We start from the raw sequence: 12,130 nt of genomic DNA, 5'->3' as shown, positions 1-12,130 counted from the left end.
TGCCCTTATTTATTACCATATATTTGTATTAGGCTACTGAAGCTTTTATAGTTTATTAAAAGGGGTTAAAGGTCATGCATTATTATATTTCAAGTTCCTCTTTGCATACTATTTAGCATTCGCTATCTACAGAAATTAGTGTAACATTATAGGTTAAGGGAAGTCTTAAGTGGAACGGTATTTATTTCACACTGTTTAATTTTTAACTTGACCTTTTCATATTCATAAGTAAATAGATTTGTTAGACACATTTAATTGAGGAACATTTTAGTGAGGCATTGGGCTTTGTTTGTGTGTCACAATAAAACAGTTATTGATTGGGTGGTTTGCCAGATTCATGAATATTTTACCGGGCAGCAGTGAAGATAATTCTTTCTTCAGCAATGTGTTCCAAACACATGAATAAACATTTTTAATTTGTCTAAGTTATAAAAAAAACTGTGGGTAATAACTTTTTTTTACACAGCTTTGATGACGCTAGCAATATCTGAATTGTATATTTGTTGTTGGAGATGTAATAACATTTTTGACCACTAGATGGCAATGAATGTTCAAGTTGTTTAAACAGGGTGGACTGAACCACAAGTGGAACATAATGAAAATAAATTAACATTAGAGGCTTTTTAAACGACATAAAAAAACAAACTGTAATTAAATATGTAGAGGATGTCAAATGTTAAGAAGCAATGCTCTTTTTTCTTCTGCTCAATCACACTGCTCTGGCTTTGACAGTCAGAGCAGTGTGATTAAGTTTTCTTCCTAGGGGTGATAATTACAAAATTATTGTTCCTAATGCTGGATCAGATGTATTGTGACAGTTTTCAACATTGGTGTGAAACATCCAGAAAAGACGATCGACGTAGCCTAAGATTAATTTCTACATTGCCAATGAAAGCGAAGAATTGATGTCAAAGAAAATGTCTGTTTCACAATGTTTGATATCTCACTTCACGTAACACTTGAACTTGTTTTTTATGTTTGAAAATGGAGAGAGAGAAAAAACCATTTCACAAACAACATGTGGTCAGATAAATCTCAGCTTTCATATCTGTCTCCCCCTGAGTGCTGAGGTTACGAGTCTGACCTTTTCATCCTGACACCGCTCTCCAAACCTGAAAGAAACTCAAGTCAAGAATATTGATGACGCCCAAAAGTTCTTTACAGGTCTGTCATCACAGAACACTGCTTCATCTTTTAGTGCATTCCAGATGTCATTTTTATGTAGAATAACAATAAAATTCAGCTTGGACCTCATAAATGTTCTCCCTGACAGACATAACTCGTGAAGTTTATTACAGGAGGGATGAGAGAACAGCTAAATGTGGTTATGTAAAGCTGCTGTACACAGCTCTCTTCATAAAGTTAAATTGTTGGGTACCTCTATGCTTTCTTAATCATATTTAACATGTGTGTCTCGTTGAAGAGATGTGCCAATGTTTTTCTGTCATCGAATGTAACCGCCCAGTTTACCTGGTGTGAAAGAAACCTCATTCTTTGCACACTTCATAACAGTCTTCTGAGATCTACAAAAGAGAAAACATATTATTTAAAAAAGTAAGCCTACATGCCTACAATTTTTTTTAAATCACGGGGGCATCAAAAAACACAAAATAAAAGCTGTAGCTCTGCTCTGACACACACCTCAGTTGCCTTCTGTAGTCACAACACATTTCTGTAGGCATCATGCTGCAAAAATAACAACACTTTTCTAACACAGAAATTGGTAGACTCCTTTTCAATGACAAAAAAAAAAACCCTGACTGCTTCAATGTTAAGGTTGTGCATATAAACATAGTTAAATGTTAAAATGAGACTATCCGATATTTAGAAATGAATACAAATAATTTCTGGCATTGTGTGAAATATATGTGTAAACATTTTCTCGGCTGTTCCTTTTCTAATGATTGATAATGATGACGATTGTATTTGTATTTTATTTGTAATTTGTCTTTCTTTTTACCTGCCTAGGGACAACAGATGGAAACTAGCACTTCTGCTATACTCTGGCATTTTTACAGCTGTAATTGTTACAGCTGTTCATTAATAGGCACTGTCCCTAACAAATAAATAAATAAATGAAATGAAAATAACATGGAAAATTGAATTAATATTCTATTAAAGATTATGGGGGGAAACGCGCCCCCTGTTGACAGTCCTCTGTAACTGCAGGCCGCCCACAGTTTCGCTCGACGCAGCAACACGAACGCCATCTTTAGCTGACAGGCAAAACTACTGACGCTGAGTTGGGAACCGAAACTAGGTCAGGCGTTTTGGAATACAAAACAAATCTCGTCAAAAAAAAAAAAAACTTGCTTTATAAGACTGCAAGTCGGTGTTTGCTGACTTTAAGCGACACACCGTGCTGTCCTATGGTCCAATGTGTTTGATCGGTCGACCAGCTCGGACGCAGTTTTCTTGTGTGGGTCCTGGTTGACGTGGATTGATTGATCGCCTTTTGTGGATAAACAGCCGACAGAAGGCGAAAAAGGTGAAAGACAGGTAAGAGGAGGACGAGGTCGAGAGCGACGAACAACTTGGTCTGTGAGTTACCTTGCGCTGTTACTCAGTTGTTAGCAGCGTGTGAGACCATGCTAACACGTCACCTGGTTTGCTTGACGTGGTTACGTTTTGGTGTCGACGGTAAACATGGAAAAGATTTAAGTGACAAAAATTTGCACATAGAGGTAGTTTACAATGGGCAAATGTTAACTTTTAGCTTGTGGAATTAGCAGTGGACTGGTCAGAAGGTGAGTCAAAGGGGAGGCGTGTCTTTCTCAAACAATGTTTTCATTCTGACTCAGTAAAACACACACACACACACACATGCACACACACGTACACGTACACACTTACACAGTACAGTAAAAGTACTTTACAGGTGAATGAACAGTGTTGTTTACAATTCTTATAACCCTGTTAAAAGGGATTACAGTAGTTACACATTTGCTGGTTAATATTCTTCAAGTAATCATTTCCCCACTTTTAGCAGCACCTGAACACAAGACAATGTTGTCTTGTCCATATTAAACTGAACATTATCATATTAAAGACAGAATTGATGGCAGATCTCTGATGAACTGATGCATAGAGTGACTGAAAAAAAGTCTGATCGTTTTCACTGGTTAATGTTTGGAATAAAAAAAATAACTTAATATATCTTTAAGAGAGCATTACACATTTTAGGATCTGTTTATTATTTATATTTATATTTTGGGGGCTTTTGCAGTTATTCGATTGGACAGTGAGAGTGGGGAATGACATGTGGGAGTCGAATCTGGGCCGCCCGCTTGGAGGACTGTAGTCCCCATACCACTAGGCCATCTGTGCCCCCCCCCCCCCCCCGTGATCTGTTTCATATTGTGAAGTTAGATTGTTTAATTATTTTAAACATTTAATAAGCTAAGAAATTAGACGATTGATCCTGCTTATGAAAATAGTTATAGCTTTACAAACATGTAGCAGTACACAAATATGTATTTAACATGTGTCAGCATGCATCAACCCATCAGACATGCTCTGCAAACTTACTAACAGGACAAGTGGAATAACATTTAGTTTGCTAAGCATGCCAGGTCTGTTGACGAAAGAGCCGCACATAAATAATACTGCTAATGAAGAGTTCCCTCTCCCATTAAATGAACTCAGCCCAACCATCTGGATGTTGTTTACCCAGGATGAAACGTGCGCTGAAAGGCAATAAGCAGCAGGAGGACGGAGGTGGCACCAGCGCAGGGTCTCAGGAGACTCTTAAACGGTCCCGCAAGCAGAGGAGGGAGAAAGATTTTGAAGGAGAGGGAGCCCAGTGGGAGTGTCTGCCACAGGAGATCCTGCTTCACATCTTCCAGTACCTCCCTCTTCTGGATAGAGCTTACGCTTCTCAGGTAACCTTGAATCATTTTTGCATAATCCTCCTCAGTCAGTGTGTGGTTTATAAGTATTCACTTAAGATAACCATTTGGTAGGTTCTCCTAGTCTTGACATGGGACTGCAGTTAAACAGTAAAAGTCTTATAAGGCTCCATTAAATAAGGAGGCAGGCCTGAACTTCAAGTGAGTGTAAATAACAGACAACATGGGAAAGATTAACTAACACTCATACCTGGTGTTTTTCTATACCAGCAAGTCTTGTGTGCCAGCTTTAAGTGTACTCATCTCAGAGTAAATCTTTGGTTTTAGTTCTCACAAGTGAGTCACTTTCTGACTAGGTGTTCAAAAAGCATTTTTTTGCAAACAATCCCTCTTCAGAAAAAAAAGAGAATTGTTGTATAAAATATATAGATTCAGAGGAAAATTCATTTTGTATGCCAGTTTTGGTTTGTCCTTAAAGTATTAAGTTTGCATCAATGACGTCATTTTGGTTGCATCTATAAACCGTTTTCAAAATTGAGATGTTAAAATAAAATTCAATCCAGAAAAACATGGTTTGTAGCTAAGAGAGTTTGTTTGAAATCCCTGCCCTCCACTCACAGGTGTGTCGAAGCTGGAACCAAGCTTTTCACATGCCAGAGCTGTGGCGATGTTTTGAGTTTGAGTTGAACCAGCCAGCCAGCTCTTACCTGAAGGCCACGCACCCAGACCTCATCAAACAGATCATCAAGAGGCACGCCAACCACCTGCAGTACGTCAGCTTCAAGGTACGTACTGAGCGTGTGGCTAGGGAGGTTACGTTACGTACGTGAATTCTTCTGTCCTGTTCAAACTGAAGGTGCTGCTGGGTGTTCATTTTTCCCTCTCTTTCTGCTTCTCAGGTGGACAGCAGCAGAGATTCTGCAGAGGCGGCGTGCGACATCCTCTCTCAGCTCGTCAATTGTTCTTTAAAAACTTTGGGGCTCATCTCAACAGCCAGGCCCAGCTTCATGGAGCTGCCAAAAGTAAGCCTCAGCAAGATTATTCTTCCTTCTGTCATCTTTATATTCAGGCAAAGCTTACTCACTGCATTATTTCAAATGGCACCTGGTCATTTGAAGAAGTTTTTAGGATTGTATTTGTAGGTAGTTTGTATGTAGTTAAAAATGCACAGGGATGGGGCGACGGTGGCTTAGTGGTTGGCGCGCGCTCCCCATGTACAGAGGCTGTGGTCCTTTCAGAGGAGCAGCCTGGGTTCAAGTCCCACCTGTGGCTTCTTTCCCCGCATGTCATTCCCCACTCTCTGTCTCCCAGATTTCTGACTCTATCCAATGTCCTATCTCCAAAATAAACCTTTAAAAATAATGCACAGGGATGCACATACATTCTGTTACCAGCAGAGGGTGCTAATGCAAATGTTGAAGTAGAACCAGACAGCAAACTAGAAGTCTTTTTAATTTCTTGATGAGCTGGCGAGTGAGACACGAGTTTAACATGTGCGCTAACAAAACCAGAGGATTAAATGCGCCTCTCCTTTGCTCTGTTCAACAGTCTCACTTCATCTCAGCCCTGACGGTGGTTTTTGTCAACTCGAAATCCCTGTCCTCCCTGAAGATTGATGACACCCCTGTGGACGACCCCTCCCTCAAAGTCCTGGTGGCCAATAACAGTGACACCCTCAAGCTGCTGAAGATGAGTAGCTGTCCTCACGTTTCACCTGCAGGTACTGACAGTTATTAGAAATGTTAATAAGGTGTCGGAAGGGTTGGTTCATACCTGGAACAATTGTTCTTTCTTAAAAGAAGTGTGGCACTCACTTTACATGTGTTCCTTAATGTTACAATTAAAGTCTTAAAGCCACAGGGAGAAAAAGAAAAGTTTCTACCACTTTCTGATGGTTTTCTGTGCTTGGCTGTGTGGATCTGAAGTCTCCTTTAACTTCTCTCCCTCTCTTTCCAAGGCATCCTTTGTGTGGCTGATCAGTGTCATGGACTAAGAGAACTAGCTCTTAACTACCATTTGCTCAGTGACGAGCTTCTCATCGCCCTCTCCTCCGAGAAGCACGTCCACCTGGAGCACCTTCGCATCGACGTGATTAGCGAGAATCCAGGCCAACAGTTCCACAGCATCAAGAAGAGCAGCTGGGACGCCATGGTGCGACACTCTCCTAAATTCAGTCTGGTCATGTACTTCTTTCTGTACGAGGACGAGTTTGGCCCTTTCTTCCTTGATGAAATCCCTGTCACACATCTGTACTTTGGACGCTCCGTCAGCAAAGACGTGTTGGGCCGCGTCGGGCTCACCTGCCCGCGTCTGGTGGAGCTCGTGGTGTGCGCCAACGGGCTGCGGCCGCTGGATGAGGAGCTGATTCGCATCGCCCAACGCTGCACGCAGCTGTCTTCCATCGGATTGGGAGAGTGCGAGGTGTCCTGCAGCGCCTTCGTGGAGTTTGTGAAGATGTGCGGCGATAGACTGACACAGCTATCCATCATGGAGGAGGTGCTGGTTCCAGATCACCGCTATGGGCTGGATGACATCCACTGGGAGGTATCAAAGCATTTAGGTCGCGTCTGGTTCCCAGACATGATGCCTACCTGGTAAAGCTCGGGGAGAAGTTTGAAGTTGTGTCCAAAAGTTTGAGTGTGTGTATGTGTGCCACTTTGAGAACTAAATGTATTGCAGACGCGCCTCATCTTCTTTTTTTAGTTCTTTCCCAGCCACAGTCTTTACGCTAATCTCCCTTTCTGAATGCACAAAAAAATTACTTTTTTTATTTGAAGAAATGAAACATGTAGCAATGATTGCAACTACTTCACACCGTTTCATGTATATAATTTTATATTTATATGATATTTATATCTAAATGTATTTCTCTCTTGTCACAATTAGCACCTTTTACTCTTGTCTTTGTTTAGGTGCAACATCTTTTAGATTGGTTAGTGTTCGTGCAGAATTCAGAGTAGACATTTTTCCAGAGGAAAAAAACAGGCATGTCAGGGAATCCTTAAAAAATGAATTGGCATTTATGTACACATAAGTAAACACAAGAGAATACATAAACATTTTGCCATATCATGAGGAGACATTTGTACAAGTCCTCTAAATCAGCCTTTCCTAAACTTAGAGTCAGGCCCGTTTTTACTGGGTTGCCCCAAAGTAAAATGCCTGAAAGTTGACAAACTAATTATCCTTATTAAAATAGAATTGGTGTTCATTTTTGCTACACATGCTGTGTGGGGGGGGGGGGCTGTCTCTCCTCCTTCTTTCCTACTCACACTGCTGGTCAGTGACGATCTCACGGGCCCTCTGGCTTAACTGCGCGCTATGCAGAGAGTGAGTGAATGGTACAGTGTCTATGATGTCAAAGTAAAAATATAAGGAAAGAGTTTATAAACCAAAGCCTTTTAAAGTGCAGAGGGAGAGGCCTGCAGTGTGTTTCATGAGGTGAGGTGCTCAGTACGGTCATTAAAGCTGAAGCTCAAAACGAAGCATCTGCAGCAGCGAGGAAAGTCAAAATGATTGTTCCTGTGAAAAGAAGAGGTTCAAGAAACGGTATTTTGATATAGGAAAGTAAGTAGCCCAAGTAACGTTAAGTCATTTTAATGGACGCACGAATGCATATTTGAACTCAGTTTGCCATTCATATCCGCATGATTTCATGTGAATGCGGCTGATTGATTGAAAGCATGTTAGTACCTTAACAATTAGAGAGAAGATAGCAAGAGAGAGATGGGAAAGAGGGCGTTAGAAAGATGTTGTGTGTGTGAGTGTGACTATGTGGTAAAGACCAGTGAGAGTGGTAACTTTTTAAAGATAACATCCTCTCTCTCATCAACCAGACATTTAAATGGAACAGACTAGAGCATTAGTTCATATTTAAAGATGGTATGCCAGTACATGATGTATTTCTGTAAGTTTGGATCTTTTCACATTTCTCCATTGGGTTTAAGCTGAAAAAGCTTGGGAGCCCCTGCTCTGAATAAACATCAGCAATGTTAAACCTTAAGAGTTTGAAGACGGTATAAAAGTATAACTTTACTTAACAAGTCGAGTGCTGACTCAGTCTGACTATATCAGAAACATTTACACATAGACTGGATAGTTCATCAGAAAACTTCATTGAGGGTTTCATGTCTAAGTTATGAGTTTTTGTCTCCTGTCATAGTTTTGATGTTGGCTGGATATTTGTCTCGGTTTGATAGCTTTAGAGTATGTGTCCTAGTCACAGCATCTTATTCTGAAAAAACAGCAACAACAGCACTGCCTCTTCCTCTGTCCTGTCACTTTAACAGGATTAAAGCTAAAGGCTTTAATAGTGAAGGTGCTGCTCTTATAATCATCTTAGTCTGGTGTACTGTACATATGAATGAATGTATATTTACATAAAGGGTGTTGTTTTAACATGCTTTTGTGTTTCATGTACAGCAGCTATATTTCTGCATTGTCTGACCCATGTTTGGAATGTAATTCTTAATATCTATATTTCAATCACTTTCTATCTGTAGAGCATCAAATAACAAGAGTTATCTGGTGACACTTTACACACAGAGCAGGTCTAGACCATACTCTTTCTATATTCTTATTGACTGACGCCCTTATTTTCATGAAGGACCCACGTTTAACAAAATGAACTGCAAAGTCACATGAGGATGAAACACACTTTATAGCATAGTATTTGTAGATGTTGATCGTTTTCAGTTTATCTGTCAGTTTAATAAGTCACCTTGAATATGACGGTGGACTTTTTCATTTGTGACTTTAGACAAACTCAAGCTGCTTGTAAGCACAAACGTTCGACACGCTAAGCCAATAGTTTACCAGAGAAATATTTATTGTTGTTTAGCTTTTATAATGTACTTTGTGTAAATGTACCTTAGCTGCAAAATAAATCAATAAATATGAGGAGGAGGCCCCATGATGAGAAAATTCATTTAAAGTTCAAGTGTGGACAAAAATGAGTAATGTTTACTGATGCTTTTAAAAACATAAAAGAGAGGCTCATAGTTTCACTTACAGCGACATCTTCTTTATCTTTAAAGAGCAGTTTTTGTGTGACTTTAACTGAAGTTTCCATGGCAACATGATTAAAGCCAGACACATTTAAATGTTACTACACGTCTGCATATTTGAAGTATTACTCTCTAAGCCTATCATACAGAAACAATTAACATGGCCTTAAATAAGGATCTTTATTTTTAACTGTAGTTCATGGTGGGCTTTCATTGTTTATCCTCGGTCATATTTATCTATTGTATTAAAAAAAAAAAAAAGTAGGTGCACATCATCCAGAAACTGTGGTGTTAATGTAATTGACTAAAATAAAAAATGTAAATACATGCTGTTAATGAGATTATTGTGGAGCAGTAGACAGGAGAGTGTGGGGCAGCTGAATGTTGATGTAAATGTGTCGGTATCAAAGTTGATGTCTGACTGTCGTTTTAAAAGAAACGTAGTGGAATAATGTCCTACGGTGGACTTCTCAAGGATGTGTTGGCCTGTGCTGAAGATAACGTCCTTGGACTTGTGCAATGAAAGAGACTGGAAATCATTATTTGGTTAAAAATGTATGACGGTTTTACAGGCTTCGTATACACATCCCTTTCTTTCTTTTTACAAATGTTGATTTAAAAAAAAAAGAAGGCTTTGATTCACAACAATATTGCTTCTGTTGTCTCCCTCTAATTTGTACCCATCATCATGTCTTAATCGTATGTGTTGGACTTTATCCTTTCATTGTCAGAGCTTCTTTTTTTTGTATTTATAAAACCAAGCCCCCTGCTGATTTATATTTATTGCATTTGTATTCAGTGCGTATAGATGGGTGTTGTACCATTCAAAGAAAGGCTTAGTAAGGCCTGCTGTTCTTATATAAAGAGTACAGTGGCATGGTGTTTTGATTTCAGCTCAACAAGGCCGCTCTGTACCGATCAGATTTATTGGACGGTAACCTGCTTGTACTTTTTCCAAAGATGTGTAATATTTGAGTAAAGTTCATAGCCACATTACGAAAGTCTGTGTTTCTCTCTATTCTCGACCTGTTTAAGAATGCTTTTGTTGCCTTGTGCACTCCTCTTATCATTTGTCTAACACTATGAGAACTATGTTTTGTCTATTTGTTTATGGTTAACAATAGACACATTTAGCTGGTGTAAATTGGTAAAAACGCAGGACAGATGTGAAATTAGCCAGTCAAAAGGTTTAGACTCTAAAGCTCTAAACTGTGTTGGAAATGGGCCATTAAGGAGAAAAAGGTATGGATGCAATAAAATGCAAGTAAATGTTATTTATACTGCACTTACCTCGAAGCAAAGTGCTTAGAAGAAAAGGTATATAAACGAGTGCAAAACTGAGGACATAAAAACAGACACAAGCAAGAGAGGACACATTCAAATAATAGCTCCATTAAGTGAAATCAGATAAAAGATATAACTTGAGCGCTGTCTTCTCTTCCACCCACAGCTCATTAATTTTTTAAGTCTTTAAGGATTTAAAAGGCCAATAAGTGATATTTCTTACATAGGAAATGTGCTGGAAGAGCTTCAGGTATTGACAAAGAGCTGATGAAGTCAGATAGGTGGTGCTACTTAAATCCATGTGCTTTATTATTTCAAACACAAAAGTTTTACAAAGGACATCAGCTGTCATCAGGTTTTACGGCTTTGTTTACACAGCGTTCACACACAAAAAAGAAATCGTATTTTTAATTATGATCACTTCATATTTGAATGTCAATTGAAAGTCAGCTGTAAAAGCTAAGATCATGAAAAGAACATGAATTGAATGAAGAAATACGTTTATTTGGTATCTTTGTTGGTGAAGTAAAGTGATTGAGGTGCTACGTTAAAAAGAGGCATCACTTTCATTGCACTAATAAAGTATTGTTTATTCATGAACCCTTTCACTCTTGATAAAGTAATGAAGCATCTATGTGACCTTAGTCTTTGAGGTCAGTACTTCTCTAGATTAGGCGTCCGAGGTCTTTGGCTGGGAAGAAACATTTCTTATTTGACAATCACAAACTGTCCTTTTTTGCTCCTGTTAGTTTGAAAAATGTTGCTATATCTTTTTCTAAACTGTCCTTAGAATACAGAGTTTGGTGAATTCAGTCAGTTTTACTGTGTGGGCCTACAGGGCTCTTGAATCAACAGCAATACCCTAGAGTGTGTGTGTGTGTGTGTGTGTGTGTGTGTGTGTGTGTGTGTGTGTGTGTGTGTGTGTGTGTGTGTGTGTGTGTGTGTGTGTGTGTGTGTGTGTGTGTGTGTGTGTGTGTGCGCGCACTCCTGATAGAGAGGCAAACGAGTGATTTGAGAACCAGTTTAACCCACACAAATGACGTTATGTAGCCAAGAAACTTAATTTGTGGCTGTTATTTTATAATTTTATAATAAAATCTCTTCAGAGATCCTATTCACCTGACATGATAATATGATATATTGCCTCACATACAATTTTTATAATTAACGTTTGGACCTTTCAGTCAAATTTAGCTGATGTACGTGAATTGTGCATAAACTGTGGTGCTGCCCATTAATCCATCACCCCTATGTTTAGCATTAAAATACATTCATGGGAGTATTATGAAGTTAATGTTTACATGAATTACATATACTGTATCTGACAAAAATGTATTTATTTTTTACCGGTATACATTTTATTTCAGTCCCATATGTCCATATCATATATATCATATAGCCTACGTTTCATTACTTTATCTAAATTAAAGAGACACAATGCAGTTTTAAAAGCACATATAGGCTAAGATTAAGATTTACTTTATTGACTTTAAGGGGAAATTTCAGTTTTTCACACTCTATATTCATGCAACACACACATAGGCTTAAGTATATACACACATGCACACAAACAGGATCCTATGGACATGCACTAATGGAGAGATGTCAGAGTGACGGAGCTGCCCACAGCGGGCGCTCCTGAGCTGGGTGGTGGGGAGAGGGTTTGGTGCCTTGCTCAAGGGCACCTTTGGCAGTGCTCAGGAGGTGATCTGGCACCTCTCCAGCTACCAGACCAGCTTCCATGCTTGGTCCGCACCGGGACTTGAGCTGGTGACCCTCTGGTTCCCAACCCATCCCAAGTCCCTACAGACTGAGCTACTGCCGCCCCTCTCGGCTATAGAAAAACATCATAAAGGTCCTGCTTTAGATCCATAAACAGACTGTGTGTCTTCTTAAATCAGGACAATCTATGCCACATATACTATCACATATAGGCTATTCTTTTTTTTTAAATTCAACTTTTTATTTTAATTTAACATTCAACAAACACAA

General features: G+C 39.2%; 1 protein-coding gene across 1 annotated transcript; it reads left to right on the top strand.

The window, feature by feature from the left end:
- The first annotated feature begins 2,177 nt into the window (after positions 1 to 2,177).
- Positions 2,178 to 9,484, top strand: LOC109985522 (F-box/LRR-repeat protein 3). Its single transcript, XM_020635887.3, has 6 exons — positions 2,178 to 2,499; positions 3,674 to 3,881; positions 4,469 to 4,633; positions 4,748 to 4,870; positions 5,397 to 5,568; positions 5,806 to 9,484. Exons 2-6 carry the CDS (start codon positions 3,675 to 3,677, stop codon positions 6,444 to 6,446), a joined length of 1,308 nt encoding a protein of 435 aa, XP_020491543.1. The 5' UTR covers positions 2,178 to 2,499; position 3,674; the 3' UTR covers positions 6,447 to 9,484.
- Positions 9,485 to 12,130: the final 2,646 nt, after the last annotated feature.

The sequence above is a fragment of the Labrus bergylta genome, chromosome 3 (assembly GCF_963930695.1).
Source record: "Labrus bergylta chromosome 3, fLabBer1.1, whole genome shotgun sequence".
NCBI lineage: Eukaryota > Metazoa > Chordata > Actinopteri > Labriformes > Labridae > Labrus > Labrus bergylta.
This window is presented reverse-complemented; position numbering and strand designations above follow the sequence as displayed.

Excerpts from the sequence above, each read along its gene's own strand:
- LOC109985522 (XM_020635887.3), top strand. The coding sequence starts at position 3,675 with ATGAAACGTGCGCTGAAAGGCAATAAGCAGCAGGAGGACGGAGGTGGC. Across the intron at positions 4,871-5,396 it reads GCTTCATGGAGCTGCCAAAA|TCTCACTTCATCTCAGCCCT; the intron begins GTAAGCCTCAGC and ends TCTGTTCAACAG. Across the intron at positions 5,569-5,805 it reads TCCTCACGTTTCACCTGCAG|GCATCCTTTGTGTGGCTGAT; the intron begins GTACTGACAGTT and ends TCTCTTTCCAAG.